Genomic DNA, 16,809 nt, shown 5'->3' with positions numbered 1-16,809 from the left:
ATTTATAGGATGTGGGACTGCATTTATGGGGTGTGGGACTGCATTTATAGGATGTGGGACTGCATTTATGGGGTGTGGGGCCTGTTCGTGGGGTACCGGAGCCCCTCAGAGGGGTGTGAGCCTGCGTTTGTGGGGTGCTGGATCCCCTTCAAAGCTTTGGAGCCATTAATGGGGTGCTGGAGCCCCTCACAGGAGGATGGGACTGCATTTATGGGATGTGGGACTGCATTTTGGGGTGTGGGACTGCATTTTGGGGTGTGGGACCTGTTCATGGGGTACCGGAGCCCCTCAGAGGGGTGTGGGATTGCATTTTGGGGTGTGGGACTGCATTTATGGGATGTGGGACTGCATTTTGGGGTGTGGGATTGCATTTTGGGGTGCTGGATCCCCTTGGAGAGAATCTGAGCCATTTGTGGGGTGCTGGACCCCTGGCAAGGTCTGACCCCGTTTTTTGGGCTTCTCCAGCAGGGTGTGACCCTGTTTTAGGGCTCTCCGTGGTTTCTGAGCCCGTTTTTGGGGCGCTGGCCCCGTTTTTGGCGTCCCCAGGTACACGGACATGGAGAGCGAGGACTATCACTTCTACCAGGGCCTCGTGTACCTGCTGGAGAACGACGTCTCCACGCTGGGCTACGACCTCACCTTCAGCACTGAGGTGGGGACCCCCAAATTCGGGAATGTTTGGGGTCCAGGGGTGTCCCCACACCCTGCTTGACCCCCCATGCCCCCCTGGTGCACAAATCTGGGGAGTTTGAGGTTCCTCAGGTGCAGGAATTTGGGGGGTTTGAGGTTCCCCAGATGTGGAAATTTGGGGTTTTTGAGGCTCGGGAATATCCCCACACCCTGCTGACTCCCCCATGCCCCCCTGGTGCAGGAATTTGGGGGGTTTGAGGTTTCCCAGGTGCAGGAATTTGGGGTCGGTGCACACCTGGTATGGGGACATGGGGGGGACACCAATTGGGGTGTTTGAGGCTCAGGGGTGTCCCCACACCCCGCTGACCCCCCTTTCCCCCCCCAGGTGCAGGAATTCGGGGTGTGCGAGGTGCGGGACCTGAAGCCCAACGGGGCCAACGTGCTGGTGACGGAGGAGAACAAGAAGGAGTACGTGCACCTCGTGTGCCAGATGCGCATGACCGGTGAGCATCGGCCGGGGGGGTCGCGATGGGGGCGCTCCCAGGACCCCCCTGACCCCCCCAAATCCCGCAGGCGCCATCAGGAAGCAGCTGGCGGCGTTCCTGGAAGGTTTCTACGAGATCATCCCCAAGCGCCTCATCTCCATCTTCACGGAGCAGGAGCTGGAGCTGCTCATCTCGGGGCTGCCCACCATCGACATCGACGACCTCAAGGCCAACACCGAGTACCACAAGTACCAGGGCAACTCCATCCAGGTGGGCCGGGGTCCTGGGGGGGTCCTGCGGGTGGGTTCAGGAGGTTCTGGGGGGCTTTCGGGGGGTTCTGGGGGGATTTGAGGAGGTTCTGGGGGGATGCTGGGTACCAGGGCAACTCCATCCAGGTGGGCTGGGGTCCTGGGGGGGTCCTGGGGTTTCAGGAGGTTTTGGGGTGATCTCAGGGGTTCTGGGGGATTTCAGGGGGTTCTGGGTGCCAGGGTAACTCCATCCAGGTGGGCTGGGGTCCTGGGGGGGTTGCAGGAGGTTCTGGGGTGATCTCAGGGGGTTCTGGGGGGGGTTTCAGGGGGTCCTGGGGCAATTTCAGGGGGTTCTGGGTGCCAGGGTAACTCCATCCAGGTGGGGTTGGCACCTGGAGGGTTACGAGGGTAACCCATCCAGGGGGGTCCTGGAGGAGGTGCGGGGTGGTCCTGGGGGGAATCTCAGGGGGTGCCAGGATTCCAAGGGGATTCTGTGGGGTTCCAGGGTGTTCTGGGGGGATCCTGGTGGGGCTGGGGAGGTTCCGGGGGTCCCGGTGGGATTCCGGGGGTCCCGGCAGCTGACCGTGCCTGTCCCCACGGCAGATCCAGTGGTTCTGGCGGGCCCTGCGCTCCTTCGACCAGGCCGACCGCGCCAAGTTCCTGCAGTTCGTGACGGGCACGTCCAAGGTGCCCCTGCAGGGATTCGCCGCCCTCGAGGGCATGAACGGCATCCAGAAATTCCAGATCCACCGCGACGACCGCTCCACCGACCGGCTGCCCTCGGCGCACACCTGGTGAGGGGACACAAGGGGGACATGTGGGGACATGTGGGGACACGGGGACATTGGGGACATGGGGACACCGACCGGCTGCCCTCGGCGCCACACCTGGTGAGGGGACACATGGGGACACGGGGACACCAAGCACTGCCCTCAGCCCATAGCTGGTGAGGGGCCATGGGGACACAGGAGGGGACATGAAGGGACACTGAGCACCTTCCCTGGCACACGCCTGGTGAGGGGACACAGGAGGAGGGGACATCAGGGGACACACGGCTACCACCGCCCTCTGCCCCCCCTGGGACGTGAAAGGGTGGCAGGGGACACGGGAGGACACAGCGATGGGGACAGCGACACGCGGCTGGGGTGGCACCGGGGGAGGTGACAATGACACGGGGGAGGTGACAATGACACGGGGCAGGTGACAATGACACGGGGGAGGTGACAGTGACACGGGGGAGGTGACAGTGACACGGGGGAGGTGACAGTGACAATGACACGGGGGAGGTGACAATGACACGGGGCAGGTGACAGTGACACGGGGCAGGTGACAATGACACGGGGAGGTGACACGATTGGGAGGTGACAGTGACACGGGGAGGTGACAATGACACGGGGGAGGTGACAATGACACGGGGCAGGTGACAGTGACAATGACACGGGGGAGGTGACAATGACACGGGGGAGGTGACAGTGACAATGACACGGGGAGGTGACAATGACACGGGGCAGGTGACAATGACACGGGGAGGTGACAATGACACGGGGAGGTGACAGTGACACGGGGAGGTGACAATGACACGGGGGAGGTGACAATGACACGGGGGAGGTGACAATGACACGGCTGTGTCCCCAGCTTCAACCAGCTGGACCTGCCGGCCTACGAGAGCTACGAGAAGCTGCGGCACATGCTGCTGCTGGCCATCCAGGAGTGCTCCGAGGGCTTCGGCCTGGCCTAGGGGGGCCCCGCCGCCCCCCCCGCAGGGGCTCTATAAATATATATATATTTTTTGGTTCCATTGGCTTTTTTTGGTTTGTTTTGGTTTTTTGGGGTTTTTTTTCGGGGTTTATTATTTTGTTGGTTTTTTTGGTTTTTTTCCCCTCTCTGGTCCCGGTTTGTGGGGGGGTTTTTGCTCTGTTGGAGGGTTGGGGGTTCCCTCTTCCCCCCTCCCCCCTGTGTGGGGGCTGGGGGGGGGCGGGGTGGGGAAAGGGGGAGCCCCCTGAAATTATAAATAAGTTCAGCCCCGCCCCCCACCCCAAAACTGAGAGAAAAAAAGTTTAAAAAAAAAAAAGGAATAAAAAGTGCACTCTTGGTAAGGGCAGTCCCGGTCGTTCTTGGGGGGAGGAGCGGGCTTGGCCGCCATCTTGGGTGGGGTGGAGTCCGGTCGCCATCTTGGGTGTGGCGGGCTGAGATTCGCGCGGGGCCGCCATGTTGGATGTGGCGCTGAAGGCGGGTTCGCTGCTGTCCGCCATCTGGAGCGTGGCCGTGTCGCTGTCGCCGCCATGTCGAGTGTGGCGCGTTGGCGACACCGGGGGGGAAGGGCGGGGACGCCATCTTGGGTGTGGGCCGGGGGGGGTGGATGTTACCGGATGGCGGCCGCCATATTGGGTGTGGTATTGACGCGGGGGCCGCCATCTTGGGTGAGGTATTGACGCGGGGGGCCGCCATCTTGAGTGTGAGTTGGCCGCCATCTTGGGTGTGGTATTGACGCGGGACCCGCCATCTTGAGTATGGCTGTTGGCCGCCATCTTGGGTGTGTCGCTGGAGCGACGTGGGGTTTTTTTCCCTGCGCCGGAAGTGACGTCACGTCACGGCGCCAGAGATCCCCGGCGGTGTGGGAGCCGCCGCCATGACCCGGTCCCGTGAGTTCGGGGAGGCACCGGGAGGGCTCGGGGGGCTCCGGGGACCCTCCCCGCACTCACCCCGCCCCTCCCTGCAGGGCGACAGGTGGAGAAGTCCCGGAAGAAGCGCGTCCAGGTGAGCCCGAGCCGGGCGGGTTTGGGGATGTGACCGCCCCCTCTCGCGGTGTCCCCGTGTCACCGCCGCGTTGTCCCCAGGCCCTGCGAGCCCGAGGCGGGATCAAGAAGGACCCGGGGGTGCCGCAGCTCGGGCGCTTCGCCGCCTTCGCGGAGCAGCAGAGCAGGACCCGGCAGAGACGGGTGAAGGACCCGGGCGGCGTTTTGGGGGTGACCCCACGGGGGGGGTTTGGGGTCGCCCCTCAGATTCTGGGGTTCCCCCGGCGCGTTTTGGGGTGTCCCTGCCAAATCTGAGCTCGGGAGGATTTTGGGGCGTTCCTTCCATCGCGACCCCAGTGTGGGCATTTTGGGGACCCCCTCGAATGCGAACTCGGGGCGCGCTGTGTGGGTCACCGCTCCCGTCCGACCGGGGGGGATTTGGGGTCTGACCGGGGGGATTCGGGCTCTGTGTCCCACAGCCGCCGCAGGGGCAGCCGCGCTCACACCTGGCCGTGCACCTGGCGGACGCTCTGCAGCGACAGCAGCGCTTCCAGAGCCAGGTGGGGCTGGGGACACCTGGGGGGGCTCCCCAAAGAGCGGGGGGCTCCCTAAAGAGGGCAGGGTTCCCTGAGGAGTGGGGGGGTTCCCCCGAGAGTGAGGGCCTCCCCCTGGGAGGAAGAGGGGGAGACTCTTCCCCAGGACAGGGGGCTCCCCCCAGAACTCGGGGGCTCCCCGGCCGTGCCCCCCATAACACAGGTGCCCCAGGAGGAGGAAGAGGAGGATGAGGAGCCCCCGCAGCCCCCCCAGGACGAGGCGTCGCTGCGCCACTTCGGGCGGGAGCTGCGCAAGGTCGGTGCCGCGGGGCCGGGGGGGATTTTTGGGGGGTTTTTCCCGTGTGAACCCCGACTCTGGCAGGTGCTGACGGCGTCCGACGTGCTGCTCGAGGTGCTGGACGCGCGGGACCCCCAGGGCTGCCGCAGCCCCCGGCTCGAGGGCGCCCTGCGGCCCCAGCAGCGCCTCGTGCTCGTGCTCAACAAGATCGGTGAGGGAGCGCTGGGGGCTGGGGGGTCCCAGCGCGGGTTTGGGGGTTCCCCCGTCCCCCCAGCCCTGGGGACAGCCCTGTGTGTCCCCCCCACGCAGACCTGGTGCCCCGGGACGTGGTGGCCGCGTGGCTGAAGCACCTGAGGAACGAATTCCCCACCGTGGCCTTCAAGGCGTGCACGCAGCAGCAGAGCCAGAACCTGGTGGGTTTGGGGTCTGACCCGGGGGATTTGGGGCGCGGGGATTTGGGGTCTGACCCTGAGGGAATTTGGGGTCTGACCCAGGAGGGAATTTGGGGTCTGACCCGGGGGGGATTTGGGGTCTGACCTGGGGGGATTTGGGGTCTGACCAGGGGGATTTGGGGTCTGACCCAGGAGGGGATTTGGGGTCTGACCCCAATGGGAATTTGGGGTCTGACCCGGGGGGCTCACACAACCCCGCGTTGCTGCGCTGAGTTCCAGCCCTGGGGGGTCTGGGGGAGGTGGGGGGCTCCGGACAGGGTCCCCTGACCCCCCCCGGCCGTGTCCCCACAGAAGCAGAGCCGGCTGCCGGCGGACGCCGCCCCCAGGGATGTGCTGGCCGGGGGCGCCTGCGTGGGGGCCGAGCCGCTCCTGCACATCCTGCGCAACTACGGGCGCCGCGGGGACGGCAGGGGCTCCATCACCGTGGGGGTCGTGGGTGAGGGGCTGGGGGGGCCGGGGGGCTGTGCAAGGTGGGGGGCTGGGGTGTGAGGGGGGTTTGGGGGGGCTGGGGTTTGATCAGGGGGCTGTGAGTGGGGGGGCTGTGGGGTGAGCGGGGGGATATGGGGGGGGCTCTAAAGGGGTTTGGGGGGGGGCTTGGGGGGGCTGGGGTTTGACTGGGGGGCTCTGAAAGGGGGGCCTGGGCTATGACGGGGGTTTGAGGGGTTTATGGGATGAGTGGGGGGTTTGGGGGGGACGTGGGGGGCTCTGAAAGGGGGGTTGGGGTGTGAGGGGGGTTTGGGGGGGCTGTGGGTTGATTGGGGGGTTTGGGGGGGCTGTGGGTTGGATAGGGGACATGGGGGGCTGTGATGAGTGAGGCTGGGGGCTTTGGTGGGGGCTGGAGGAATGTGGGGGGGGCTTGAAGGGGGCTGGGTTTTGGGGTGTCCCCCCCCCGACCCTTCCCCCTTCCCCAGGGTACCCCAATGTGGGCAAGAGCAGCCTCATCAACAGCCTGAAGCGCAGCCGCGCCTGCGGCGTGGGGGCCACGCCCGGGGTCACCAGGTGAGCCCACCTGGGGGGGGTGGGGGCGGGGTCACCTGCCCAGGTGCGGTGGGCGTGGCACAGACCCCGCCCAGGTGCGGTGGGCGTGGCACAGGACCCCGCCCAGCTGCGGCACTCAGTCCCCGCCCCCAGGTGCCTGCAGGCCGTGCAGCTGGACGGGCACATTCGGCTCCTGGACTGCCCGGGGGTGGTGCTGGACTCGGGGGACCCCCCGGCCGCCGCCCCGCTCAGGGGGGCCCTGGCCCCGCAGCGCCTGCGGGACCCCCTGGGCCCAGCCTGCGCCATCCTGCAGCGCTGCCCCCCCCAGCAGGTGCGTGGGCATCCCCCGGGGGGGCTGGGGGGGGCCCCATCCCCATGGCAACGTTCCCAATTTGGGGGGGGACGCCATTTTTCCAGCTCAGCCTTTTGGGGGATTCTGTGACCCCAAAATTGGGATTAAGGGCTGGGGGGCTCAACCCTGGGGATGTTATTTCAGGGGGACCCCCCACCCCACTTTGCCCATGTTCAGCCCATTTTGGCCCCCGAGGGTGGGGCAGGGGGGCAGCCCCCGGTGTGCCCCCCACCCCCCCAAACCCCTCTGTGCCCCCCCAGCTGAGCCGGCTCTATGGGGTGCCCCCCGTCAGTGACCCCCTGCAGTTCCTGGCGCACCTGGCCCGGCGGCAGGGCCGGCTCCGCCCGGGGGGGCTCCCGGACGCGCCCGCGGCCGCCACGGCGCTGCTGCGCGACTGGACCAGGTCAGAGAGGGACGGCACCGTCTGGGGTAGGGGGCACCCTGAGCCCCTTTCTGGGGGGCTGCGAGGGGCTTCTTCACCCTGATCCCCTTTTTTGGGGGGTTGGGGAGGGATTTCCCCACCCTGACCCCTTTTTTGGGGTTTGGAGGATTTTCCCCACCCTGACCCCCTTTTTTTTGGGGGACAGGCCGGGTCTCCCCACCCCCCTGACCCCCCCTCCCCTTTTTCCCCCAGTGGCAAGATCACCTACTACACCCACCCCCCCAAATCCCAGGGGGTGCAGCTCGAGGCCCAAATCCTGCCCGCGCTGGGGCCGGCCCTGGACCTGGAGGCGCTGGAACGCGGCGATGCCGAGGCCCTGGCGGGTGAGAAACACCCGAACCCCCCTCCCATCCCCCCTCGGGGACCCCAAAACTCACCGGGACCCCCCCCCATTGCCCCCCAGCTGTCCCAGTGACGGTGACAGAGCTGGAGGAGGAGGAGGAAGGAGAAGCCATGGAGGACAACAGCGGTGACCTGGAGGTGGGATTTGCTGAGTCTGGGGGTTTTTTGAGGGGTTTTTTGGGGGTTTTTTTGGTTTTTTTATGGATTTTTGGGGGTTTTTTTGTTTTTTTTTGGGGGGGGTTTTGGGGTTTTTTTACGGATTTTTGGGTTTTTTGGGGGGTTTTTGGGGTTTTTTGGGGATTTTTTGGGGGTTTTTGGGGAGCTTTTTTCAGGGTTTTTTGGGGGTGGGGTTTTGGGGGTTTTTGGGGATTTTTTGGGGGGTTTTGGGGGTTTTTAGGGTTTTTTGGGGGGGTTTTTTGAGTTTTTTTTTTGAGGGTTCTTTTGGGGTTTTTTTGGGGAGGTTTTTTGGGGGGTTTTGGGGGGAGGTTTTTGGGTTTTTTGGGGGGATTTTTTGGGATTTTTGGGGGTTTTTTTGGGGTTTTTTTTGGTGAATATCCGACCCCCCCAGCTCGGCACGATGACGGTGGAGCTGAAGCCGCGGGTGAAGTCGGGGGGCGCCGGGGGGGACGCGCTGCCCCGAGCGCCCCGGCTGGAGGAGGTGGCCGCGCTCCCCGCTCTGTTCCAGGGCCAGGGGCTGCAGGCGGCGGGAAAAAGGAGGAAAAAGCTGCAGAAAAGAGCGCGTGAGTGAACACCTGAAACCCCCCCCAAAACCTCCCCGATCCCTCTTTTCCAATTTTTCACATTTCTGATCTCCCTCATCCCACAGAGAAAATCGCCACGAAGTTGTCGGAGACGTTGGAGGCGGCCATGCAGTTCTGAGACGTCCAGAGATTAAATAAAAAATAAAAAATAAAAATACCTAATTTTTTTTAAATTTACTGTTTAATAATCCCTAAAAATGCCCTTTAAAAATTCCCAAAAAAAACCCGCCAAAAATTGCCTTTAAAACTCCCAAAAATATCATTAAAACCACAAAATTCTCCCAAAAATTCAACTTAAAAATCCTCCAAAAATTCCAGGAAAAATCTCCCCAAAAAATCCTTTAAAAACCCCAAAAATCCCATTAAAAACCATAAACATTCCCCCAAAAATTCCTTAAAGAAACCCAACAATTCCATTAAAAATTCCAAAAAAAATCCCTCAAAAATTCCTGAAAAAATTCCTGAAAAATTCAAAAAAATTCTTTAAAAACCCCCAAAAATTCCTTTAAAGATAAAAAAAAAATCTCCCCCAAAATTCCCCAAAAACAAACAAAAAAATTGCATTAAAAAAAACCCCAAAATTCTCCAATTCAACTTAAAAATCCCCCCAAAAAATCCATTTAAAATCTCATCAAAAAATCTCTAAAAATTCCATTAAAATTCCTTTAAAAAACAAAAAAAATCCAATACAAATCCCTAAAAGAACCCCCAAAAAAATCCCCCAAAATCCCTCCAAAAATTCCGTTGAAATGGAAAAAAATTTCCAAAACTTTTTAAAACAGAAAAATTTCTTTAAAAATTCCCCAAAACCCCCCCAGAAAATTCCATGAAAAAACCTCCAAACCCGCTTGCTGCGGGCAGATCGCAGGGCTCGGCAGTTTCCACAAGGGGGCGTGGCTTATGCGGAAATGGGCGGAGTCTCATGGGGTGGGGCTCTACTTAAAGGGGCAAGGCCAATATATTAATCTCACACCCCAGCAGAGCTCCAAACCAGCCCCGAGACCCCTCCCCAAAATCTTCAAGGACCCCTCAAACCCTTCGGAGCTCCTGACAGGATTTGAGACCCCTCCCCAAAACTGCCTCCTCCCCACTCCTGGCCCCACCCCTTCATTTTGGGGGTCCCCATTTTTCAGCGTCACTCCTGAGGCCCCACAGTGGATCCCAGCCCCCATTTTGGGTGGATTTTCCTCATTTTTGGGGTTTTGGTTACTCCCTCAACAGGGCCAGCACCCTCCTTGAGCCCCCAAATCCAACTCCTCTCATTTTGGGGTGTTGTGGGCCCCTCTTTGGGCTTCCCTGCCCCCCAATATTCCCCTGGGGGCCCCAAATCCTCCCCCCTCTTTTGGGGCACTCCCGGGGGTCTATGAAACCCCCAAATCCTGGGGCAGGACCCTCAGACCCCCCCCCAGAACCAGAAACAAAACCAAGGACACAAATGCAATTCGTTTATTCAGAGTTTGGGGCAGGGGGGCACCCCAACACCCCCAGAAAACAAAGGAAAAAAACCCCAAAAGTGAGTTGGGGAGAGAAAAAAAAAACCAAAACCAAAAAAAGACTTTGGTGGGGTGGGGGGCACCAGGATGAGAGCAGAGAAAATGAGAGAGGGGAGATGAGTGTGGGACCCCCCAAAAATTGAGGGAGTGCAAGGCTGAGGGGGTCAGGGTGGGTTTGGGGTGCCGGGGGCAGCTTTGGGGGGTCAGGGTGGGTTTGGGGTGCTGGGGGCAGCTTTGGGGTGCCCAGCTCACTGGGGGCTGTAGGGGAAGCCCAGCAGCAGCCCCTCGTAGGGCCCCACCTTGAGCTCCTGCAGCTGCACCCGCGGCTCCCCGGGCTCCTTGGGGCCGGTGCTCAAGTGCAGCGTGGCCCATTCGGGCAGGGGGGGGTCCCCGGGGTCTCTCCTGACCGAGAAGGGTTTCAGGGGGGTTCCGTGCGGGTTGAGCAGCAGCAGGAAGCGCTCGCTCTGGTCCCAGCGCCGCAGCAGCGCGATGGCCGAGCCCGCCGGCACCGGCAGCGCCTCCCCCAGCAGCAGCGAGCGCTCGTGGGCCCGCAGCGAGGCCAGGGCCGCGCACAGCTCCAGCTCGGGGGGCTGCAATGCGGGGGGGGCTGCGCTCAGGGGGGTGCGACACCCCCAATGCAGCCCCCAAAAAAGGAGGCGCTGGCCCTTTAAGGAACCAGTAGGTGGTGTTGCCCTTTTAAGGGCGTGTTGCCCTTTTAAGGGCGTGTTGCCCTTTTAAAGGTGTGTTGCCCTTTTAAAGGTGTGTTGCCCTTTTAATGTGGTGTTGTCCTTTTAAAGACACATTACACATTTAAAATTTTACTTTTAAAAATGCATTGCCCTTTTAAACGCGTGCTGCCCTTTTAAGAGCACATTACCCTTTTAAGTACGCATTGCCCTTTTAAGGATGTGCTGCCTTTTTGAGGCTGTGTTGCCCTTTTAAGGCTGCATTGCCCCTTTAAGGCCATATTAGGCTTTTCAGAGCACATTGCCCTTTTAAAAGTGTATTGCCCTTTTAAGAAGCTGCAGTGGTGCTACAGCTTTGTGGGACCCACCCTAAGGCTCCGCCCACCACGGGCGTGGCCAAGAAATCTCCACCCCCTAAAAGCCATAAATGGACATTAAAGACCCACCCCAAGGGGAGGAGCGGCTCCAAGCCACGCCCCTCAATAGAAACCACGCCCCCACCCCACCAAGCACCACCCACAGCTAATGTCAATCACAGCTCCAAGCCCCGCCCACCTCAGAGCCGTTCCCGCCCTTTTTCGGTTCCTCGATGGATTCCCACGGCATGGGCGGCAGCTGAGGCAAAAAACGGCAAAATTGGGGCAAGAAACAACAAAATTGGGACAAAACCGCATGAAACTGGGGCAAAAAATGGTGAAATTGGGTCAAAACCCCGTGAAATTGGGCAAAAAATGGTGAAATTGGGTCAAAACCCCGTGAAATTGGGCAAAAAATGGTGAAGTTTGGGGCAAGAAATAGTGAAATCGGGGCCAGGGCACCACCCCAACCCCGTCACCTGCACCCCTAAAAACCCCAAATCCCTCCCCAAAATCGCCACAGCACCCAGAGCTTCCCTCCAGCCCCCCAAATCCCACCTGCAGTGCCCCAAAAACCCCAAAAATCCTTTCTCAAAGCCCCCCAATTCTCTCCCAATGAATCCCAGCTCCCCAATTCCCGCCTGAAATCCCCCCAAACCCCCACAAATGTTCCCCCAAATGCCCCTGATTCCCTCCCCGTGTGTCCCAGCCCCCCCACCCCCGGTACCTGTTGGTTTTTGGGGGGCCGCTGCAGCCCCAGCTCGTCGCCGTAGCTCAGCACGGGGGTCCCGGGGAGCCCCCAGAGCAGCAGCAGCTGCTGCAGCCGCAGCCTGGGGCTCACCCACGACTCCCACGGGGACCCCACCTGTGGGACACGCCCCGTCACCCCAAAATCCGGGGGGGGACCCCAAAAAACCGGAGGGGACAGCAGGGGAAGGAGGGCGGAGTTGGGGGGAGTTGGGGGTCCAGGGTGGGGGGGCAGTTGAGGGAGTCAAAGGTTCAGGATTGGGGTCCCAGGGAGGTTTGGGGGGGCAGAGGGTCCCGCGGGGGGGGGAATTTGGGGGTGCCAGGGGCTCAGGACTGAGGGGATTTGGGGTTCCTGAAGGGATTTTTGGGGGGGTCCCAGGGGGGTGTTGGGGTGCAGCACTCACGTTCCAGTCCAGGCCCACAGGAAGGTTTTGGGGATTCCCAGGGATTTTGGGGAATTTGGGGTTCCCAAGGGCATTTTTGGGGCGCAGCACTCACGCTCCAGCCCAGCCCCATGGGGGGATTTGGGGATTCCCAGGGGATTTAGGGTTTCTGAAGGGATTTTTGGGGTTCCCAAGGGGATTTTTGGGGCACAGCACTCACGCTCCAGCCCAGCCCCATGGGTGGGATTTGGGGATTTTGGGGTTCCTGAGGGGATTTTGGGGATTCCCAGGGGATTTAGGGTTTCTGAGGGGATTTTTGGGGTTCCCGAGGGGATTTTTGGGGCGCAGCACTCACGCTCCAGCCCAGCCCCATGAGGGGATTTTGGGGTTCCCGAGGGGATTTGGGGATTCCCAGGGGATTTAGGGTTTCTGAGGGGATTTTTGGGGTTCCCGAGGGGATTTGGGGATTCCCAGGGAATTTAGGGTTTCTGAGGGGATTTTTGGGGTTCCCGAGGGGATTTTTGGGGCGCAGCACTCACGCTCCAGCCCAGCCCCACGGGGGGATTTGGGGATTTTTGGGGTTCCCGAGGGGATTTGGGGATTCCCAGGGGATTTAGGGTTTTTGAGGGGATTTTTGGGGTTCCCGAGGGGATTTTTGGGGCGCAGCACTCACGCTCCAGCCCAGCCCCGCGGCGGAGGAGGAGTTGGAGCTGAGGAAGGCCAGCAGGCTCCTCACGGCTCCCTCGGGCGATTCCAGCTCCAGTTCGGGCTGCAGGGGCCGCAGGAAGGGCCCCAGCAGCAGCCGCAGCCCCCCCGGCACCTGGGGCACCGACCAGGGGTCCAGCCGGCGCGTGCCCCCCACCAGCACCCTGGGAACACAACGGGGTCGGGGGAACCCCAAAACATGGGGGGGGATAAGTCAGGGGGAACCCCAAAACATGGGGGGGATAAGTCAGGGGAGAACCCAAAAACGGGGAGGAAAAATTAGGGGAGTAAGCCAAAAACGAGAAGTGGAAAGTCAGGGGAACACGCCAAAAAATGAGGAGAAACAGTCAAAGGAGGACCCCAAAAATGAGAAGAGGGAAAGGGGAGCACCCCAAAAACGAGGAGGAAAAAGTCAGGAAAACAACCAAAAAGTGAGAAGGGGAAGGTCAAGGAAGAACCCCAAAAATGGGGGGAAAAAATCAGGGAAGAACCCCAAAAATGGAGAGGGAAAGGTCCGGGGAGCACCCCCAGCACCCCAAAGCAGGAGAAGGAGCCCAAAGTGGGGAGTCCATGAGCCATGGGATGAGGGGAGGAAGAGATTTGGGGTGATCAGTGAGTTTTGGGGGACACTGGGGACATTTTTGGGGGGGGTCAGTGAGTTTTGGGGGACACTGGGGACATTTTTGGGGTTCAGACCTGGCCACGCCGCTGGGGCTCGGTTTCTGCTCCGTCAGGTTCCTCCACTCAGCCACCACCGAGGGCTGGGGGGACATGGGGGGGTCACCCAGAGCCCCCCAAAATCCCCCAATTCTGCCCCAAATCCCCTCCCAATTCTACCCCAACCTCACCCAGTTCTGCCCCCCCAAAAAAACCCATTCTGCCTCAAAATCCCGCCCCAATTCTGCCCCAAAAAACTCAAATTCCACCCAAAAAAACCCCCAAATTCTGCCCCCAAAAACCCCCAAATTCTGCCCCCAAAAAACCCCAAATCCTGCCCCAAAAACCCCCAAATCCTGCCCAAAAAACCCCAAATCCTGCCCCCAAAAAACCCCAAATCCTGCCCCAAAAAACCCCAAATCCTGCCCCAAAAACCCCAAATCCTGCCCTAAAAAACCCCAAATCCTGCCCTAAAAACCCCAACTCCTGCCCCAAAGACACCCCAAATCCTGCCCCAAAAAACCCCAAATCCTGCCCCAAAAAACCCCAAATCCGTTCCCCCTCACCGGGAGCTCGTCGATGCCATCCAGGAAGATCCCAGCAATGTCCTCCTTCAGCCAATGGCTCAGGGCATCCTGGGGGAAGCACAGGGGGGGTCAGGGGGGTCCCCCAAATCCCCCAGAGCCCCCCCAAATCCCCCAGAGCCCCCCCAGACCCACCTGGACCTGCTGATGCACTTTGGGGTCGTTGGCTGCGTCCCCCCAGACCCGATCCCCAGCGGGGTTTGGGGTCAGGTCCAGAATCACCTTCAGCCCTGGGGGGGGGAAATGGGGGGGTCAGGGCACCCCCAAACCCCCCCAGCACCACAGACCCCCCCCCCCAATAATTATAAACCCCCACTAATTATAAACTCTTCAATAATTATAAACCCTTCAATAATTAAAAATCCCTCCATAATTATAAATCCCTCCATAATTATAAATGCCTCCATAATTATGGGGGATCCCCCTTTTTGGGGATCACCCAATCCTGGGATCCCCCAAATTCTGCCCCCCCGATTTTTGGGATGTGTCCGTCCCCCCCCAAATTTTGAACCCCTTACATTTTGGGGTTTCCCCCAATTCTGTGGGGTCCCTCCCCCCATATTGAACATTTCTCCACAGATTTTGGGTTTTCTCTCAGGGCGTCCCCCTCCTTTCATTCTGGATCCCTCGATTTTGGGATTTCCCCTCAGTTTTGGGATTTCCCCCCAGTTTTGGGGTCCCCCCCAGTTTTGGGGTTTCCCCTCAGTTTTGGGGTCCCCCCAGCCCCACCTTTGGCCTTGGCCGCCTGCAGGAGGGCGCTCAAGTCCTGGACGGTGCCCAGGGCTGGGTCCAGCTCCTTCAAGGGGGGGATCAGATCCTCGGGGGTTTTGGGGGCCACGGGGCCCAGCACCAGCCCCCCCACCTGCAGCTTCTCCTTCAGGTAGCCCAAGCGTTTCTCCACACCTGCGCAAGGGGGGGAACCCCAAATGTGACCCCACGGCACGAGCCCCAAATCCTCCCAGGAACAACAGAGAGATCCCAAACAATGCTGGGGATCCCAAAATCCCATCCCGAAACCCCAAAATCCCATCCTGAGACCCCAAAATCCTACACTGAAACCCCAAAAAACCAATCTGAAACCCCAAAATCCCAACCTGGGACCCCAAAAAACCAACCTAAAACCCCAAAACCCCTTTGGGAACCCTCTAAACCCCAAAAAGGACTGCCCCCCCAAATTCCCCCAGACATCCTCTAAGATCCTTCCACCCCTCTGGGGACCCTCTAAACCCCCCAAAGGACGCCCCCCCCAAATTCCTCCAGCCATTCTCTGGGACCCTTCCACTCCCTGCCACCCCTCTGGGGACCCTCTAAACCCCCCCCAAACCCCTCCTCACCTTTCAGATCGCCCCCAAAAGCCTTGGGGGGGGCCCTGTAGAGCGCCCCGAGCTCCCACCAGGCTCTGGCGGGCAGGGGCTGGCAGCGGGGCGCCTGGGCCACGATGGCGGCAGCGGCGCCCAGCATGCCGAGCCAGCCCCCCCAGAAGAGCACGAGCAGCACCAGGCGGGCCCGGGCCCAGAGCGGCGTCCCCGCCTCCCTGAGCAGCTCCTCCTTGCCCAGCCCCGTGAATTTGGGGCTCCCCGAAACGCCCGGGCCCCCTAAAGCCGCCGCCGCCTCCTCCTCTTCCTCGGGGGGGATCTTCATCACCAGCCCGTTCTTCTCGCCGCCCGGAGCAGCGGCCGGGGCTGGCGAGGGGTCGCGGTGGGGAGGGGGAGGCTGAGGGGGCGAACCCGGCTCGGGCTCGGGCTCGGCCGCCGCCGCCATCGGCTCCTTCTCGGCCTCCAGCGCCGACAGCTCCAGCTCGCGGGGGGGAGACTCGGGATCCATCTGGGGAAAGAGAGCCCGGGATCTTCAGGGGTCACCCCAAAAACCTTCGGGGGTCACCCCAAAAACCTTCGGGGGTGGCCCCAGAAGGGACCGCCTTGAAACCATTTAGGGATTGGCTCAAAAACCTTCGGGGATCGCCCCCCAAAAGGGATCGCCTCGAAGGCTTCAGGGGTCGCCCCCAAAACCCTTCAGGGGTCGCCTCAAAACCCGTCAGGGGTCGGCCCAAAAACGCTCAGGGATTGGCTCGAAAACCTTGGGGGATCACCACAAAAAACTTCAGGCATTCGCCCCCAAAACCTTCAGGGTTTGCCCCAGAAATCTTCAGGGATTGCCTCTGAAACCTTCAGGCACCGCCCCAAGACCCTTCAGGGGTTGCCCCCAAAACCTTCGGGGATCGCCTCGAAACCTTCAGGGATCGCCCCAAAAGGGTTTGGGCGGGGTTGAACTTTCATCCCGAAGAGCCTCAAGGGGAATCTTTGAACCCCGACTTTGCCCCTGGCAGGGAAAGGTTCTTAAAGAGATCCAGGGGTGCTCCCAACACCCCAAAAACTCCTCAATGTCTTTCTAGAGATCCCCTGACCATGGCAAAATGTTCTTGTGGGGGTTTTAAGCTCCTCTTGAGCATCTAACACCCCCCCGGGGACCCCAAATCCCTCACAAGACGCCCGAAAATCCTTCCAGGCCTCGGGGCCCTCCCCAGCCCCTCCATGAAGAACCAAACCCGCCCTTGGAGGGGATCTCGAACCTTTCCCGCACACCCAAAGAACCCCCCGGGCACCCCAAAATTCTCACGGGGACCCCAAAAGTTGTTTTTGTGCCCCAGAACTCCCCCCCAGAGCCCCTCAGGGCGGGCGGTACCTTCGCCGAGTCCTCGTGACTGGCGTGAGGGGGCTCCGCGGCGCCTTTTATATTCCGCGAAAACCACGCCTACTTTGAGCTGGCCACGCCTCCAACTCCGCCCCTCGGCGCCGCCGAGGCGCCCGCACCGGGCGGATCAAAGGGCACGAGGCGGGGGGGGGGACCCGGAAGCGCCCCGGGCGAACGGGGCGGGACAGAGGCCCGGAGGGCGCGTTTTGGACTCGGTGGTTCGCACCACGGCTCAGCGGGACGCCAGTAAT

At 60.9% G+C, this 16,809-nt stretch overlaps 3 protein-coding genes across 5 annotated transcripts in view; 2 read left to right on the top strand and 1 right to left on the bottom strand.

The window, feature by feature from the left end:
• The window catches only part of HUWE1 (HECT, UBA and WWE domain containing E3 ubiquitin protein ligase 1), a 58,538-nt gene extending 55,165 nt beyond the window's left edge, over positions 1–3,373 (top strand). Inside the window, 5 exon segments of the mRNA XM_030969923.1 lie at positions 547–652; positions 1,016–1,133; positions 1,204–1,385; positions 1,967–2,157; positions 2,999–3,373. Coding sequence (XP_030825783.1) covers positions 547–652; positions 1,016–1,133; positions 1,204–1,385; positions 1,967–2,157; positions 2,999–3,101 — 700 coding nt within the window. The 3' untranslated portion in view covers positions 3,102–3,373.
• A 561-nt stretch (positions 3,374–3,934) lies between these two features.
• Positions 3,935–8,418, top strand: GNL3L (G protein nucleolar 3 like). 3 transcript variants are annotated; one of them, XM_030969970.1, is made up of 15 exons: positions 3,935–4,005; positions 4,083–4,120; positions 4,201–4,302; positions 4,578–4,658; positions 4,864–4,947; positions 5,014–5,140; positions 5,239–5,342; positions 5,673–5,817; positions 6,293–6,380; positions 6,513–6,690; positions 6,972–7,114; positions 7,346–7,476; positions 7,557–7,633; positions 8,064–8,235; positions 8,322–8,418. In XM_030969970.1, the coding sequence occupies exons 1-15, from the start codon at positions 3,993–3,995 to the stop codon at positions 8,372–8,374; spliced, it is 1,536 nt and encodes a 511-aa protein (XP_030825830.1). In that variant the 5' UTR covers positions 3,935–3,992; the 3' UTR covers positions 8,375–8,418. The 3 variants fall into 3 exon arrangements, with proteins under 3 accessions (XP_030825830.1, XP_030825831.1, XP_030825829.1); XM_030969971.1 differs by having other exon boundaries at positions 4,855–4,947; positions 7,566–7,633; XM_030969969.1 differs by having other exon boundaries at positions 4,855–4,947.
• Positions 8,419–9,696: 1,278 nt separating this feature from the next.
• SLC3A2 (solute carrier family 3 member 2) lies at positions 9,697–16,660 on the bottom strand. Its single transcript, XM_030969961.1, has 10 exons — positions 16,550–16,660; positions 15,202–15,691; positions 14,597–14,770; positions 14,003–14,097; positions 13,850–13,918; positions 13,323–13,387; positions 12,595–12,790; positions 11,519–11,656; positions 10,991–11,050; positions 9,697–10,339 (listed from the first exon to the last, which is right to left on the bottom strand). Exons 2-10 carry the CDS (start codon positions 15,689–15,691, stop codon positions 9,998–10,000), a joined length of 1,629 nt encoding a protein of 542 aa, XP_030825821.1. The 5' UTR covers positions 16,550–16,660; the 3' UTR covers positions 9,697–9,997.
• Positions 16,661–16,809: the final 149 nt, after the last annotated feature.

This window comes from Camarhynchus parvulus, unplaced genomic scaffold (genome assembly GCF_901933205.1).
Source record: "Camarhynchus parvulus unplaced genomic scaffold, STF_HiC, whole genome shotgun sequence".
NCBI classification, from domain to species: Eukaryota; Metazoa; Chordata; class Aves; order Passeriformes; family Thraupidae; genus Camarhynchus; species Camarhynchus parvulus.
This window is presented reverse-complemented; position numbering and strand designations above follow the sequence as displayed.